Source organism: Desmodus rotundus, chromosome 5 (genome assembly GCF_022682495.2).
Source record: "Desmodus rotundus isolate HL8 chromosome 5, HLdesRot8A.1, whole genome shotgun sequence".
Taxonomy (NCBI): domain Eukaryota; kingdom Metazoa; phylum Chordata; class Mammalia; order Chiroptera; family Phyllostomidae; genus Desmodus; species Desmodus rotundus.
This window is the reverse complement of record NC_071391.1, coordinates 5,245,972-5,259,694: the sequence shown is the minus strand read 5'-3', so window position 1 is coordinate 5,259,694 and position 13,723 is coordinate 5,245,972. Positions and strand designations below refer to the sequence as shown.

General features: G+C 56.3%; 2 protein-coding genes across 2 annotated transcripts; both read left to right on the top strand.

The window, feature by feature from the left end:
• Nucleotides 1-8,118: 8,118 nt before the first annotated feature.
• On the top strand, nucleotides 8,119-9,724 carry ZNRD2 (zinc ribbon domain containing 2). Its single transcript, XM_024574376.3, has 4 exons — nucleotides 8,119-8,213; nucleotides 8,555-8,706; nucleotides 8,824-8,908; nucleotides 9,323-9,724. Exons 1-4 carry the CDS (start codon nucleotides 8,195-8,197, stop codon nucleotides 9,664-9,666), a joined length of 600 nt encoding a protein of 199 aa, XP_024430144.1. The 5' UTR covers nucleotides 8,119-8,194; the 3' UTR covers nucleotides 9,667-9,724.
• On the top strand, nucleotides 9,694-12,149 carry FAM89B (family with sequence similarity 89 member B). The gene is made up of 2 exons (XM_053924958.2): nucleotides 9,694-10,857; nucleotides 11,321-12,149. The coding sequence occupies exons 1-2, from the start codon at nucleotides 10,384-10,386 to the stop codon at nucleotides 11,597-11,599; spliced, it is 753 nt and encodes a 250-aa protein (XP_053780933.1). The 5' UTR covers nucleotides 9,694-10,383; the 3' UTR covers nucleotides 11,600-12,149.
• The last annotated feature ends 1,574 nt before the right edge of the window (nucleotides 12,150-13,723 follow it).

The window sequence follows — 13,723 nt, the reverse complement described above, 5'->3', positions numbered from 1 at the left end:
GGGTGGGTGGAGGCTGGGGGCGGTCCCCTCTGTAGATGCCCGCCCCGCCGGAACCCGCTGCCTCGCCCTGGGCCCTTGCCAGAAGGCTCTCACCTGGGCCCGCTGGCCAGGCCACCAGATTCCTCCGGGCGGGGCGGGGCGCGGCGGGGAGACAGCCTAGACTTCTGCCTGTCCCATCAAAGCGGGAAACCGACTCTGGGAGCAGAGGAACGGCCTTGCCTAGGTCCCTCGAAGGAGGAGAGGCCAGGTGGGATTGGAACCCAGGCCTCAGCCTTTTCCCAGCCTCCCTTGCACTCATAAGGGTCCTATCACCCCAAAGTCACTTCCCAATTGTCCTGGGCCACTCTCCTTTGGCTAGGGGCTGAGGGGGGCCGCCCTTCGGCGAGGGGCTCAGTGAAGGGTCCCTGAAGAGGAACAGAAAGAACGCAGCTGGAATCACAGCTTCCCTACCAACCCGCCCTCTAAATGGCTTCCTGGTGCCCATCGTACACTCCCCCCACCCCCTTGTCTGGCCTGGCTGGCGGGGCTGGCTCGGGGCCTCAGACACTCTGGAATCGCCAAGGTCTGAGCTCAGGGCCTGGCCCCCTTCCCAGGCTAACAGCCGGGAGGAGGGGGGTGCTGCTTCAGGGCCCAGGGGCCTGGGGAGGGGTACAGCAGGGCCCCAGGGCAGGGGTTGTCAGACGCTGGGGAGAGGCTTGAGTTTGGTCGAGGCTGGAGAGGAGCCAGGCCTGTTCACTGGTCTGGAAGGGGGGTCCTGGGGCACAGCATCCTGGGGCACAGGCCATAAGGGGGAAGGCCTGGCTGGGACACCCCAGGATTCAGTCTCTGACTCACAGACCTCAGCAGGGGGTGGGTGTGACCAGGGTCTATCCAGAGCAGGACACTGCTAAGTCAAGGTGGCACCAAACCCTGTCCTTTGGGGCACCAGGCATGACACTCTGGCTGAAGGAGGGGGTGGCTCAGGGTTTGTCCTTCAGGCACACCTGTCCACAGGACTGGTGGTTTTTACTTTGATGGTAGATTTATTTGGGGGGACTGAGCGGAACCCTTTAGTGGAGCCCCTTTCTGGATTGCTCAAGCACAGGCCGGAGTCGCAGGGGTGGGAAAGGGGTCATCCCTTGTCCTCAGGGTTTCCCTGCTGCTGGGATCCAGCAGAGTGGGCGGGGCAGCCCCACCTGGTCTCAGTGCTCAGGTCACCGCTGCTGAGGCCGGAAACAATACTGGTGCATAGCTGAGCATTTGATGATCATTTTTTCCTCATACTCATCGGAACTGACCCTCCTCTGCCTAGAGCAGGAAGTGGCTCACTTTGGAACACAGCATAGTCAACAGAGCAGGGTTGGAGTCGTGACCTCCCTAAGCCTCAGCTTTCTCTCCTGTGAAATGGGGATCCAGTCATGCACCAAAGTGAGAACTATCACATGCCAAGCTCTCGCTAAGATATAGAACCAGCCCTGACTGGTGTGGCACAGTGAGTTGGGTGGCAGCCCGTAAAGTGAAAGGTCACTGGTTGGATTCCTGCTCAGGGCACATGCCTGGGTTTCGGGCCAGGTCCCCAGGTTGGGGGCCCTCAGAGGCAACTGATCGTTTATCTCTCACGCGTTCCTCTCTCACATGGATGTTTCTCTCCTCTTTCTCCCTCCCTTCCCCTCTCTCTAAAAATAAATAAATAAAATCTTTTAAAAAGAGAAAGAAAGAAATAGAACCAATCCCTGCCCTCCTGGAGCTTCCTCACTGGGGGACACAGGCATGTGACAAATCAATTCGCACGTGGCGTGGCTACAGCACAGGTTAGCACTGTGAAAGAAGAGCCAGGGGCTGGGAACAAGAGTGGCGGTGGGACCTGGAGGTCCAGGAAACCCCTCTGCCAAAGGGACTTCTAAGCTGGAGGAGGAGCAGGAATTAACTGGGTGAGCAGCCAGCCAAGCTGGAAGGAGGGCTGCAAGAGGCCCATGGGATTGAGGGGACCTGTGAAGAGACAATTCACAAAGGGGCTGCACAGGGAGCGCACAGGGTTGAGTGATGATAAAGAGATCCAGTTCTTCTAGGAGCTGAGAGGAGGCCCTTGGGGCAACAGAATGGGAAGGGGAGAGAGCTTTGGGAGGTGGGAGGCCATGTAAGAAATCTGGGTTTTATTTTCGATGCCATGGGAGAGTACTGGGACCAGAGGGGGTGCTGTTATGTTACCCCAGGAGCGCTAATCTAGCCTGCATGCAATGGAGATGTATTTGGGAGGTGGGATCTAGAAACCGGTGAAGTGAAGGGTGCCGGGAGGGAGGCAGGTGGAGTGAATGGCTCTGGTTGGGACTTGCTGAGATAGAGATGCTGGTGTCATCCAAGCGGAGACTCCTGGAGACTCAGACTCAGGGTCCTTAGCACGCAGGGGCATTTTGGGCCATGGGAAAAGATGGTCTTAGCTCAGGAGAGAAGAGGACCAAGGAGGGCATCATTCCCAGTTTTGGGAGAGGAGGCAGAGTCAGAAGTGACTAGAAGAACAGCTGGAGGGAACAGAGAGAGGGAAACCAGGAATGTGATGCAGGAAGAGCCAAGAGGAGTGAGTGTGTATGGGGGTGGGGGTGGCCAACAGTGCCCAGTGCTGCTGACAATAGGAGGGCGGAAAGGACAGCCCTTCTCAGGGGCCGCTCAGGGGACTCAGTGACTCGGAACAGCGAAAGCAAGCCCGTCAGCCCAGTGCTTGGCACGTAGTGAGTGCTCAGTAACTGTTACCTATTGTCATTGCCAAACTCCTTAAGCTCAGGGGGATCTGGCAGGAGATAGCACCCCCAAGTGGGTGGTGGAGGGGACTAGAATGGAGAAACTGTGTACAAAGTGCCAAGGAGACCATGGAGGGCAGCAGAAGGAAGCAGAGCCCCCCTAAAGGGAGCCACTGCCCCACTAACTGGCCCCTGGAATGGAGACACAGGAGCTGGAGCTGAGACCTGCAGCACCTGTCTGCCTGCAGACCGCAGGGAGGGAGCTAGGGAAATAAACGCTATCCTAGTCTCTTCCTGCCCAGTCGAGCCTCCCAGGGGCTGAGCTCCCAAAGAATCCTTCAGGCGGGGCAGCCTGGGTGGGCATGTGACTCGTGGCCCAGGGCAAGGAGGGCAAGGACGCACAGTGGATCTGCTGCAGGGCAGACTGTGACTGTCGCATCCGTGGGATCTTTGGCCTGACCACCTTTCCACCCTCATGTCCTGTGTCCCCACGCCCAGTCACCTGTCTTCCTAGAATCTACTGGCACATTTCCATGCCTCCAAGATGTAAGTACTCCTGACAGCGCAAAGGGACCATGACCTCTGTAGTCACTCCAGATCATTCCAGCTGCCTAATGGGCCTGCCCTCCACCGTTTCTGCCTGCCCTGGGCCCTCCTCCACCAGGTTCCAGAGTTGCTTTTTAAAACCTAATTCCAACCATGCTACTCCCTTGCTTTAAAAACCTCCAGTGGCTTCTCTTTGCTCACCTGCATCTACAAAGTCCTCTGCGCCTCAAAGGTGCTGAGCTCAGGTCTTTGCCTCGGTTGGGGCTTCCTGCCCCTGCAAGGCATTTCTGTACGTTTCTAAAACCACCGCCCTGGCCCTCTGGGTCACATCGCCTGTTTGGTTGCTGCTGCAACTCATCACAACCTGAAACTTTCTTCTTTATGAGTTTGCTTCCTCGCTTCTTGTCTCTCTCACTGCCCTCCCAGGAAGGCACAAACTCCAGATTCTCGCCCAGGCTACCCACAGAGGCTGCTGAAGTTTGCTGACTGAATGGAGCGTGGCCACAAGAGCACCCAGCATTTTCTGCGTACTTCGTACTGTCGCAGTGTCTCATCACGCCAGCACACCACAAAGGGGGGAACCAAGGCTCTGCGGGCGTAACCATGAGACTCAGGTCCTCTGGTGATAAGACTCAGGGACTGAACTCAGGTCTGCCAGACTCAAAACGTACACAGTGCTCCTGGAATAGAGGGTCCCACAGATGTCCTGAAGATAGGTGGGTGGGACCCCAAGGGCTATGAGGGGCTTTGCTGGAATGCGACAAAGAGGAGCCGTGGAACCCAAGCCCAGGGAATGATCAGACTGCTTAAACTTTAGGGATGGGCTCCATGTGCAGAGGGGCCCCTGAGGCCCAGAGAAGGCAAGGGACTTGGCTGAGGTTATACAGCTGGTCAACTGCGGAGCCAGGACTCAGACCCGGGCTTCTACCACCTCGCTATGGGAACCGGCTAGACAGGGAGCAGCAGCCTGCATAGTGGGAGCCGCGTTTCAGGAGGCAGCATAGCACCGTGGCTGTTTTCTGGCATTACTTCTTCCTGGCTGCGTCCAGTACCTGCTATGCGAATTGGGAAAATTCTTCAACTTCTGTGTACTTCCTTTTCCTCATTTGTAAACAGAGAATCAAGTGAGCTGACATTTAGGAAGTCCTTAGTAGATGCTGGCCACATAGTAAGTACTCAGTATACATTAATTCTTTTTCTTATTATCAGGTTTGGGAGCCACGCTGGCTTGGCGGGTGGGAGGAGAGTTGCCAGTGAAAGGGGGCTGACTGTTGTCAGGCTCTGTGCCTCCTCTCTGAGTTCTGAATGTCTTTGGGAAGCTTCTAGGCTCTGAGGGTGGATGGGTGGGGGCTGCATGTCAGTTCTGAAGATGAGGGTTGGCCCTGGCCTGGTGGCTCAGTTGGTTGGAGCGTCATTCTAAATACCCAGAGGTTGTGGGTTCAATGCCTGGTCAGGGCACACGCCTAGGTTGAGAGTTTGATTCCCTGGTCAGGGTGCAGACAGGAAGCAACTGATTGGTATTTCTCTCTGTCTCTCAAATCAATAAGCATATTCTTGGGTGAGGATTAAAAAAAAAAAGATGAGGGTTGGAAGTTTCAGAGGCCTGGAGAGGACAATTCTTCCCTAAAGCATCTCTCTCCAATGACACTTTATAGAAAGTGGCTGTCACTGAGTCCCTCTGATGTGTCATACACTGTGATGAAGGGTGCTGAGAGACGGAATTGGAAAATGAAATGAACCTATCTCCACTCTTGGTAAATCAGAGAGGATCTTCAGCCCCACCGCTCTCCTCCACCTTTCAAACACAGAGGAAGTCCACCGGTGAGAATTAGGCCATACCCATGTGTGGCCTGGGTGGAGCCACAGCCCTGCCACCTCCCAGCAGGTGACCGTGGGTAAATCATTTGCCCGGTCCCAGCCTCAGCTTCCTCATCTGCGAATCGGGGATTATGATAAGCCCTAACTCACAGCTTTGTCCTGAGGATTAAATGAGAAAATTCATGAAAACCTCTTAGCACAGCGCCCAGCCCAAAGAAAACAGACGACAAAAGCTGAGTAGTAGTATTTTTATCACCGTGCCATCTGGCCTTTTTCTGTTTCACAGAAATGCCGCATTAATTCACATTGCATAAAAACGGAAAGGAAAACCGACCCCTTTTCAGAGTCTGTGAGTGTGAAAATGCAATAATGTAACTTAGGATTTTCAGAGCTGTAGCTATGTGGCAAAAGCCACTTTTGCCATTTGAACTTGACCCCCAAATGAAGCAGTAGGGGGGAGTGTAATTGAACTGTACGTGAAGATGCCACCATTGTGCGTGCTATCACTCAGGAATGGGCCTAGCTACTGCCATGTCAACAGTGCCACCAGTGCTGGGCTGGCTCATAAGAGGGTGTGCTAAGTTCTTCGGTGGGGGAACGGGACGAAAGGGCCCAAGCCTGCTGCTTCCCAGACAACTGGTCTGCCCACCACGACTGCTGTAAATTGGCTTTCCCACCAGCATCTCCGGGACCTTCTACAGACTCACCCCTGTCAAGGACTGGGAAGGACTCAGAGACATGGCATCCTGTACTCTGTGCCCACTCAGTGATGGTGGACACGTTGCCACATCCGGCACAGTGACGGATCCAGGCAGCAATGGAAAAAATCTGGACAGTGCAGGCTCGATCAACAGCCTGACTGCTGTTGCTTCTGTCAGGGTAGAGGCCCTAGCATTGGCATGGTGCTCTAGATAGTTTGATCAATCATGACTGGTTTCCACAGTGAGCTGAAAACACCGCCATCCAAAGCCCTGTTGGGCGGCGGTTTTGTGACTGACATTATTTACTCCACATTTGGGACTCCTTGACTCAGCAACCACAGCCACACTGCTTTCCAGCGGGAGCTGCCCTGCTACGCAGGCGTCACTGGTCCTGGTTTGCAGATGAGGAATGAAGACCAGAGAGGTGAGGTAAATGACTCCAGGTGATACAGCCACTAAGCGGCAGATCCAGGATCAAACCCAGGCCTGCCTGACCCCAAGCCTGGGTCTTGTCCAATCTCCTGTGGAACTTGAGGCAGGCAGGGGCCCGGAGGGGAGAAACACGATGGCGGTCCCCTTGAGTAGTGGGAGAGGAAGAATGTAGGGAGAGCGGGAGGAGGTGAGGACGCCAAGGGCCAGATTTGTAGGACTCTGGAGACCATAGTAAGGACTTTGGATATTCATCTAAATGAAATGGGAAGATGCTACAGGTTTTTAAGCAAAAGAGTGACATGATCTGATTTATATTTTGAAAGAATCACTCAGTTTCCTGCTCTGTAAACTGGGGATAGCAGTGGTACCTGCTCCAGAACGTTGTCATGAGAAAATGCAAGGGATTAAGTGGGAGGGTGAATGTAGGGGCCTTAGTTAGTGCCAGGAAGAATAGGCCATTGAAAGATATTGGCCATGAGGATGACACAGAAGGGTGGATTGAAAAGTTCAGGATGGGGCTGGGAGCCCAAGGCAGTAAGGACGGGGAAGGTTTGTGCGTACAGGCTTGAGTCTAAGAGTCCCTGTAGTCAGGTTGGCAGAACTGACCTGGAGTCAGGCCCTAAGTCAGCTACGCTGCTGCCCAAGAGCTTGCTGGTAGACAGCGAGAGCGGAGAGGAGCGCAGGGCTCTCCAAGAGAGAAAGAGGCAGCAAGGGTCTGAAAATGGCAGTTCCAAAGACTCTCTATGTAGGAGGAAGACAGGGCCAGGAGGAGAGCACTCAATCTTCAGGTAATATTGCGGAAGCACCTGCTGTCTAACCAAAAGAGGAGGTTGCTAATGAGGTGATGGGGGTCCTAGCCCTGGCTACAGCCTTGGGGAAGGGGAGGATGGACATCCAGAGACCTATGCCTGCCCCATCTGGCTTCTCCAAACATAATAAGGGAGAGGATGTGTATGGAAAAGAACACAGAAGAGGAGCCCTGGCTGGTGTGGCTCAGTGGACTGAGTGCTAGCCTGCCAACCAAAAGGTCACCTGTTCGATTCCCACTCAGGGCACGTGCCTGGGCTGTGGGCCAGGTCCCCAGTAGGGGGCGCTCAAGAGGCAACCACACATTCATGTTTCTCTCCCTCTCTAAAAATAAATAAAATCTTAAAAAAAAAAAAAAAAAACAGAGGAGGAAAAACCACCGAGTCCAATGTTAGGGAGCACTATTAATTTTAATAGCATCTCACCCAAGAAGAGCATAACAGTCACCGGCTTGTGTAATAAGCCCTTCATTACCACCCACTCTCCAGCAAGCATTATTCCGCTGTGGCTGCTACAGGAAAAACGGGCTGTACTTCAGAAAACTTGGGAGCTGACTTTGTATCAGTCCCAGGCCTTAGGGTAGGTAGAAGATGGAGAGACTGGGACGGGACACCAAAACATGCAAGTAGGCTGAAAGGTGGAGAGAGAGAGAATGATCTCTGCCTGGCCTGCCTTGCGGGTTGAAATGATAGGTTCGGAGGCCTGAAAAGGCTCCACGCGCGATCAAGTGGCCGTTCGTTATTAGCAAGGGTGTTGTGATGTCGCTAGTGCCCCGCCTGTCAATGGTCCGGCCCGCGCGGAAAGGGAAAGCCCTGGACAGGCGGAGGCCAGCGGAGATTCCTCGAGCCAAGAGGTTCCCTCCATCCGCGGCGGACGGAAAGGGCGACTGCGCACTTCCGGGTCCCGTGAGCTGAGAGGCGTTACCGCGGAGAAGTGGCTCCTGAGGCCCACCCCCGCCTGTCGAAAGTTGTAGTCTGGTGGGATCCCGCCGGGAGGCGCGACCTGCGCAGCGTCGTCTGCAGCAGACACGCCCGACTCCGGGCACCGCGACCTCCGAAGGGCACTCGGTGCGTCATTTCCGCCCTCGTGCTTTGCCCAACGTGGAGGGGGAGGAGCCGGAGAAAGGCGCTCTAGCTGTATGTCACTTCCGTTGAGCCTAGCGGCGACAACGGCAACATGGCTCTGAATGGCGCTGGTGAGGAATTGAGCTGCGGGGGTCTGCGGCTGCGGGGTGCGGGAGGTAGCCTGCTTCCACACGAGACCCAGGTCCAGCCCTGGCTTGTGCGGCTCAGTGGATGGAGCGCCGGCCTGGGAACCGAAAGGTGGCTGGTTCCATTCCCAGTCAGGGCACATGCCTTGGTTGCGGGCCGGGTCCCTGGTTGGGGACGTACGAGGGGCAGCCAGCTCATGTTTCTCTTTCACATCGATGTTTCTCTCCCTCTCTTTCTCCTTCCCTTCCCCTCTCTCTGAAAATAAATAAATAAGATCCCTTAAAGAGAAAAGAAACCCAAATCCCTTGTGCCTTTCTTTCCCCAGAAGTCGACGATTTCTCCTGGGAGCCTCCGACCGAAGCGGAAACGAAGGTTCTGCAAGCGCGACGTGAGCGACAGGATCGCATCTCCGCGCTCATGGGCGACTACCTGCTGCGTGGTTACCGCATGCTGGGCGAGACGTGCGCGGACTGTGGGGTGAGGAGAGACTTGGGGGTGGGGCCACATACCAGGCTGTACGACGCTTCCCCAGCCTCTTTCTGGACCTCATTGCCCAGCGTCTCACCCCCGCCCCTTGTGCTTTCTGGCCCCTAGACGATCCTCCTCCAAAACAAGCAGCGGCAGGTGTACTGCGTGGCTTGTCAGGAGCTCGACTCAGACGTGGATAAAGATAATCCGGGTGAGGGGCTGCGTGTGCTTGGTGGAGAAACGTGGTGACAGAGCCTTGGGAACAGTAGGCCTGGGAGGTGACAGTGGCGTCCTTGAGTGGGTCGGAGGTAAGGTGCTTTCTCCTTCTAGCTCTATAGAGGAGCATGCATTCAGTAAGAGCAGTGAGCACGCCCTGTGTGCCGGACACTACGGAGAGACCCAACTCAATCAGGCATAGTCCTGATGGAAGAGATGAAGCGAGGGCAGAAGTAAATCTGATACAAAGAAGAAACTGAATGAGTTGCCTTACAGAGTGGCAGGGAAAACATGTCCAGCGCAGAAAGAGCAGAGCAGTAGAGAGTAAGGAGGTGAGAGAGTAAGGAGGCTCAGGGCTGAGGGAGGGCTCAGGCATCCTGACCATTCCACCCCATTTCTCCTCTTTTAGCTCTGAATGCCCAGGCTGCCCTCTCCCAAGCTCGGGAGCACCAACTCGCCTCTTCCTTGGAGCTCCCTGCAGGCTCTCGGCCCACCCCTCAGCCCCCAGTACCCCGTCCAGAGCACTGTGAGGGAGCTGCAGCAGGGCTCAAGGCAGCCCAGGGGTCGGCCCCGCCTGCTGTGCCTCCCAACGCAGATGTCGTGGTCAGCACACAGGAGGCCCTCCTGCAGAAGCTGACCTGGGCCTCAGCTGAACTGGGCTCTAGTGCCTCCCTGGAGACTAGCATCCAGCTCTGTAGCCTCATCCGGGCCTGTGCTGAGGCCCTGCACAGCCTGCAACAGCTGCAACACTAAGAGCCCCTCCCCACCAACCCCCCAGAAAAACCCTCTAGAAAAACAGCCTTTCCTCTTGTGTGGTTTGTTCTTTTCATGGCTCCGAGTGTGCATGCCAGCTCCAGCCTCACTCGCCTATTGCCTGCTTTTGGTCTCTCACCCTACCACTCTCTGATCTCCTTGATGCCCTGAGACCTGAGTTGGGCTTGTTCTGCTCAGTTTCCCCACTCAGAGGATGACGGGGAGGGAGAGGACTATGATAGTTGCCCCCTCAAAGGCAGGAATGAGAGGGATGGGCCTCTGCAGCACCTCTAGCCTCCTGAGCCATCCAGGGCTCGTTCCCCACCCTTGAGTGAGATTGGGGTCCAATCCCCTTGGTTGTTTTTCGTTCCCTGAAGCATCCTGGGACCATCATCCTTTCCCACCTCCTGCCCAGCCCAGGGACTCAGACGCTGACTGGGCGTCGTCAGGTTGCACAGTAGGGACCAAGTATGGATTTACCTCAGTCTCCTGATCCCTGATTCTCGATCCTTTACCTTGGGAGTTACAATTGGACAGAATTATGAAACAGTGTCGAAGGGGAGCATAAAGAGCTGTGAAGGAACCGTGCCCGCCGCTTGTGGTGTCTTCCCTCTCTTTTTCTGTCTCCTGTCTGTGACCCAATCCCTTTACTCAGCTTTCCACGATCCGGGGCGACTTGGGTCCACGGCCCTGGCCCTTTTAAGGGAAGCCCCGCCCATGCGGAGGGGTGGGCCAGGGGCGGAGTCAGGCGGCGGGGAAGGAACAAAGCCCGGCCTGCGGGCCGCAGCTGGGCTCAGCCGGTGGGCCCCGGGAGTACGGGGCCTGTGGGCGGCAGCCCAGACAAATCATTGGAGGGAGAGAGGCCCCATCGTTGTCTGCGCCGGCCCGGTCATGAATGGGCTGCCGTCGGCCGAGGCGCCGGGCGGCGCGGGATGCGCCCTGGCCGGACTCCCGCCGTTACCGCGCGGCCTCAGCGGTCTCCTAAACGCGAGCGGGGGCTCGTGGCGGGAGCTGGAGCGCGTTTACAGCCAGCGCAACCGCATCCACGATGAGCTAAGCCGTGCGGCCCGCGTCCCTGAAGGGCCCCGTGGCGCCACAGGCGCCGCCAACGCCGGACCTGCAGCCGGTCCCCTCGGGCCGCGTCGCCCTGTCAACCTCGACTCGGCATTAGCGGCGCTGCGCAAAGAGATGGTGAGTAGCTGGGACCCGGGCCAGAGGGCTGGGTGGGGGGTGCTGCTGCCTAGCAGGCGAGTCCCGAAGTGGGGCGGAGCGCAGAGGCAGGGAACCAGGAACGCGGGGCCTGGGTCTTAGGACTTGTAGAAGCCAGTCGCGAGGTCAGAGGGGAAATGGTAACAGTAATTACATCTACCATTTATGGCACTAGTTACGTGTATTTTTAAGTTACGTGTATTTTTAAGTGCAATAGTTACGTGTATTTTTAAGTGCTTTACTCGTCTTATTTCATTTCATCCTCCTAGATGAGTGTTATTTCCTCCTAACAGCAGAGGGCCAGTGACTTGCCTAAAGAGTCACCGCGTGCAGGTGGCGTCTATGTCCACAAAAACTTAGAAAGTGTGGAAAGATTGGCTGGGGCTGTGGTTTGGGCTGAGGGTGGCCTGGTCCCCAACACCAGCCCACTCTGAGTCTTTCACAGGTGGGGTTGCGGCAGCTGGACATGTCCCTGCTGTGCCAGCTGTGGGGCCTGTACGAGTCAATCCAGGACTACAAGCACCTGTGCCAAGACTTGAGCCTGTGCCAGGACCTGTCGTCCTCTCTGCACTCAGACAGCTCCTACCCTCCTGACGCTGGCCTGTCTGATGACGACGACCCTCCCGACGCCAGCCTTCCCCCGGACCCACCGCCCCTCACTGTGCCCCAGACACACAATGCCCGTGACCAGTGGCTGCAAGACGCCTTCCATATCAACCTCTGAAGAACTGGGGGTGGGTGGGAGGCGTGTCCCCGTGCAAAAGGCTCAGAAACTCACCCCTCAGCAAGTATGCAGAGTATAGTGCCTGCTTTTCCCCATACCGCCTCACCCACAGGAGGGCAAGGCCTGGACCACTCAGAGGCACAACTGCCACCCCCCTTTCCTGTCTCGGGTTTGCTGGCACAAGGGCAGGCACCTGGGCTACAACCTTTGCCCATGGCACTGGACCTCCACTTTTTCCATGTGTACACCCCACCCAGGCTAACCTTTTAAGCTGGCAGTGGGGCCCGAAGCATCTTGCATGCCCCTTGGCGGCCCTGGGATTGGGATGAGTGCCTGGCCCCCATCTCCTTTTCACCTTTTGCTGCTCTTGGCAGCTGCTGGCTCAGGGGCATCCCGCTTCAGGTCCCTGGGTTCCATTCCCCTAGACAAAGGGCTCCAGGACCCATTCTTGCACCCACCCACAGCCGAGAGGGCCAAGGCTCCGCGCTGGATATTTAAGTTTAGGAGCCAGCCTCCTGGGCGCATAGATAAATAAACACACTCAGCGTGCCAGCGTTCTGACTGCTTGGCTCTGGGGCGGGAACATAGTTTTTGGTAAGTGCGGCCCTGTGCTCCGCCGGCAGGTGGCACCAAGGTCCTGAGAAAAAAAGGCATCGCGGTGGCGGGATGCTAGAATCTCCCCTTCCCTGGCTGGGTTGCGGAGCATTCCAAGCTGGTCCTACTTGATGCCGCGGTTGTGTGGCTGTGGGCGAGTCACTTCCCCTCTCTGGCCAGAGGCCAGAGCGCAACCTCCCCCACTTCACTCGCTTTGGCCCTTCCTGGCCAGTGGGGAAGGAACGAGAAGGAGCCACCCATCTTGGGGAGAGAAACTTTCCAGTCGGGGAGGAGTTAGGGCAGCACAGGAAATGGGTGGGCCCGTGCTAGCGGGCCTAGGGGCCTCTCGGCGGGAGAGGAGAAGGCGCCGCCGGGAAGGGCCTGGGAGCTAGTGAGTACCCTATGGGTGGGAGGGAAGAGCTGCAGAGGCAGAAAGGTGTGAAGTTGGCGGTCCTCCAGATTTCCCAGGGGCCAGACAAGCCCTGGAGGAGAGACGGGGGTAGGGCCCCGGGCTGTGGTACATAACGCAGGGGCGATGACCCCCCAACCACCCCCACTCCTCAGTCTCCAACAGAATGCCTGGCTCTGCCCCACAGCACTTGGGATCTTGAGGGTAAATGCTGTCTCTTACAGAGAAAACTCAGGACCTCACTGCTGACACTGGGAGCCAAACCCAGATGTCAGGCCCTGAGGAGGAAGGCTGCCCATCTGGGGAGGGCCGGGGCTCATTCCTCTCCGCCCACACAGAAACACCCCCACAATTTCTGAGACCAAGAGGAGAGGACCTCGAAGTTGCACATTTAGGCTCTCGGGTCGCTCCTACCCACGCCCTGCTGCGCAGTGACTTGCCTCCTGCGGACCATTCAGCTGGTACTCCTGGCAGATAAGATGCCCTGCTTAAACCGAGTATTTATCAAGCACCAGGCTTCCGTCCATTCGCAAACCTTGAGAGCTCTGGCGCTCTCTCTGGACCTGACCCTTGCAATTCATTACCAGGCGGGGCTGCCTGTAAGCTAGGTGTAAACACAGCGGCTAACGCCCCAGGCATACTTTCCAGGGGAGGGAGAGTCACATTCGCACTCAAACACAGCCGTTGTGATAACGGATTCTACTAAATGAAACCGCAAAATCAGCCAGGCTCCGTACTAAATGTAAGGTTTCTAAGTACAAACACAAATGTCTAAAGTTTCATGCTCTCAATTACTCTGTAAAAGGTAGAGCTATAATTATCCCTATTTAACGGATGTACAAACTGAGCCTCAGAGTGATGGTGCTTTGCCCAAGGTCACGTACTTTTTGGAAGTCAGGATTTGAACCTCCAGCTGCATGTTAAGTGTTGGAAGTGTGTTCCCACTTGGAAGCTGAGGAGTCAGGTTCTGAGACGGAAAACAGGGTGCTGTCAACAGGTAGAGTCACCCAGGTTGGCACTTAACTCTGTTCCCTCCTGCTTTGGGTAAGAAGTGGGGGGCAAACAGGAGTCTGCCACCCCTGTGTTGAGAACGTGGCTCTGGCTCAGACTCACACTGTGAC

What these genes read in the sequence shown, in the direction of transcription:
- FAM89B (XM_053924958.2), top strand. Translation starts at nt 10,384, where the DNA reads ATGCGGAGGGGTGGGCCAGGGGCGGAGTCAGGCGGCGGGGAAGGAACA. An exon ending in CGGCGCTGCGCAAAGAGATG is followed by an intron (nt 10,858 to 11,320) that starts GTGAGTAGCTGG and finishes AGTCTTTCACAG; the next exon opens with GTGGGGTTGCGGCAGCTGGA.
- ZNRD2 (XM_024574376.3), top strand. An exon ending in AGACGTGCGCGGACTGTGGG is followed by an intron (nt 8,707 to 8,823) that starts GTGAGGAGAGAC and finishes TCTGGCCCCTAG; the next exon opens with ACGATCCTCCTCCAAAACAA. An exon ending in CGTGGATAAAGATAATCCGG is followed by an intron (nt 8,909 to 9,322) that starts GTGAGGGGCTGC and finishes CTCCTCTTTTAG; the next exon opens with CTCTGAATGCCCAGGCTGCC.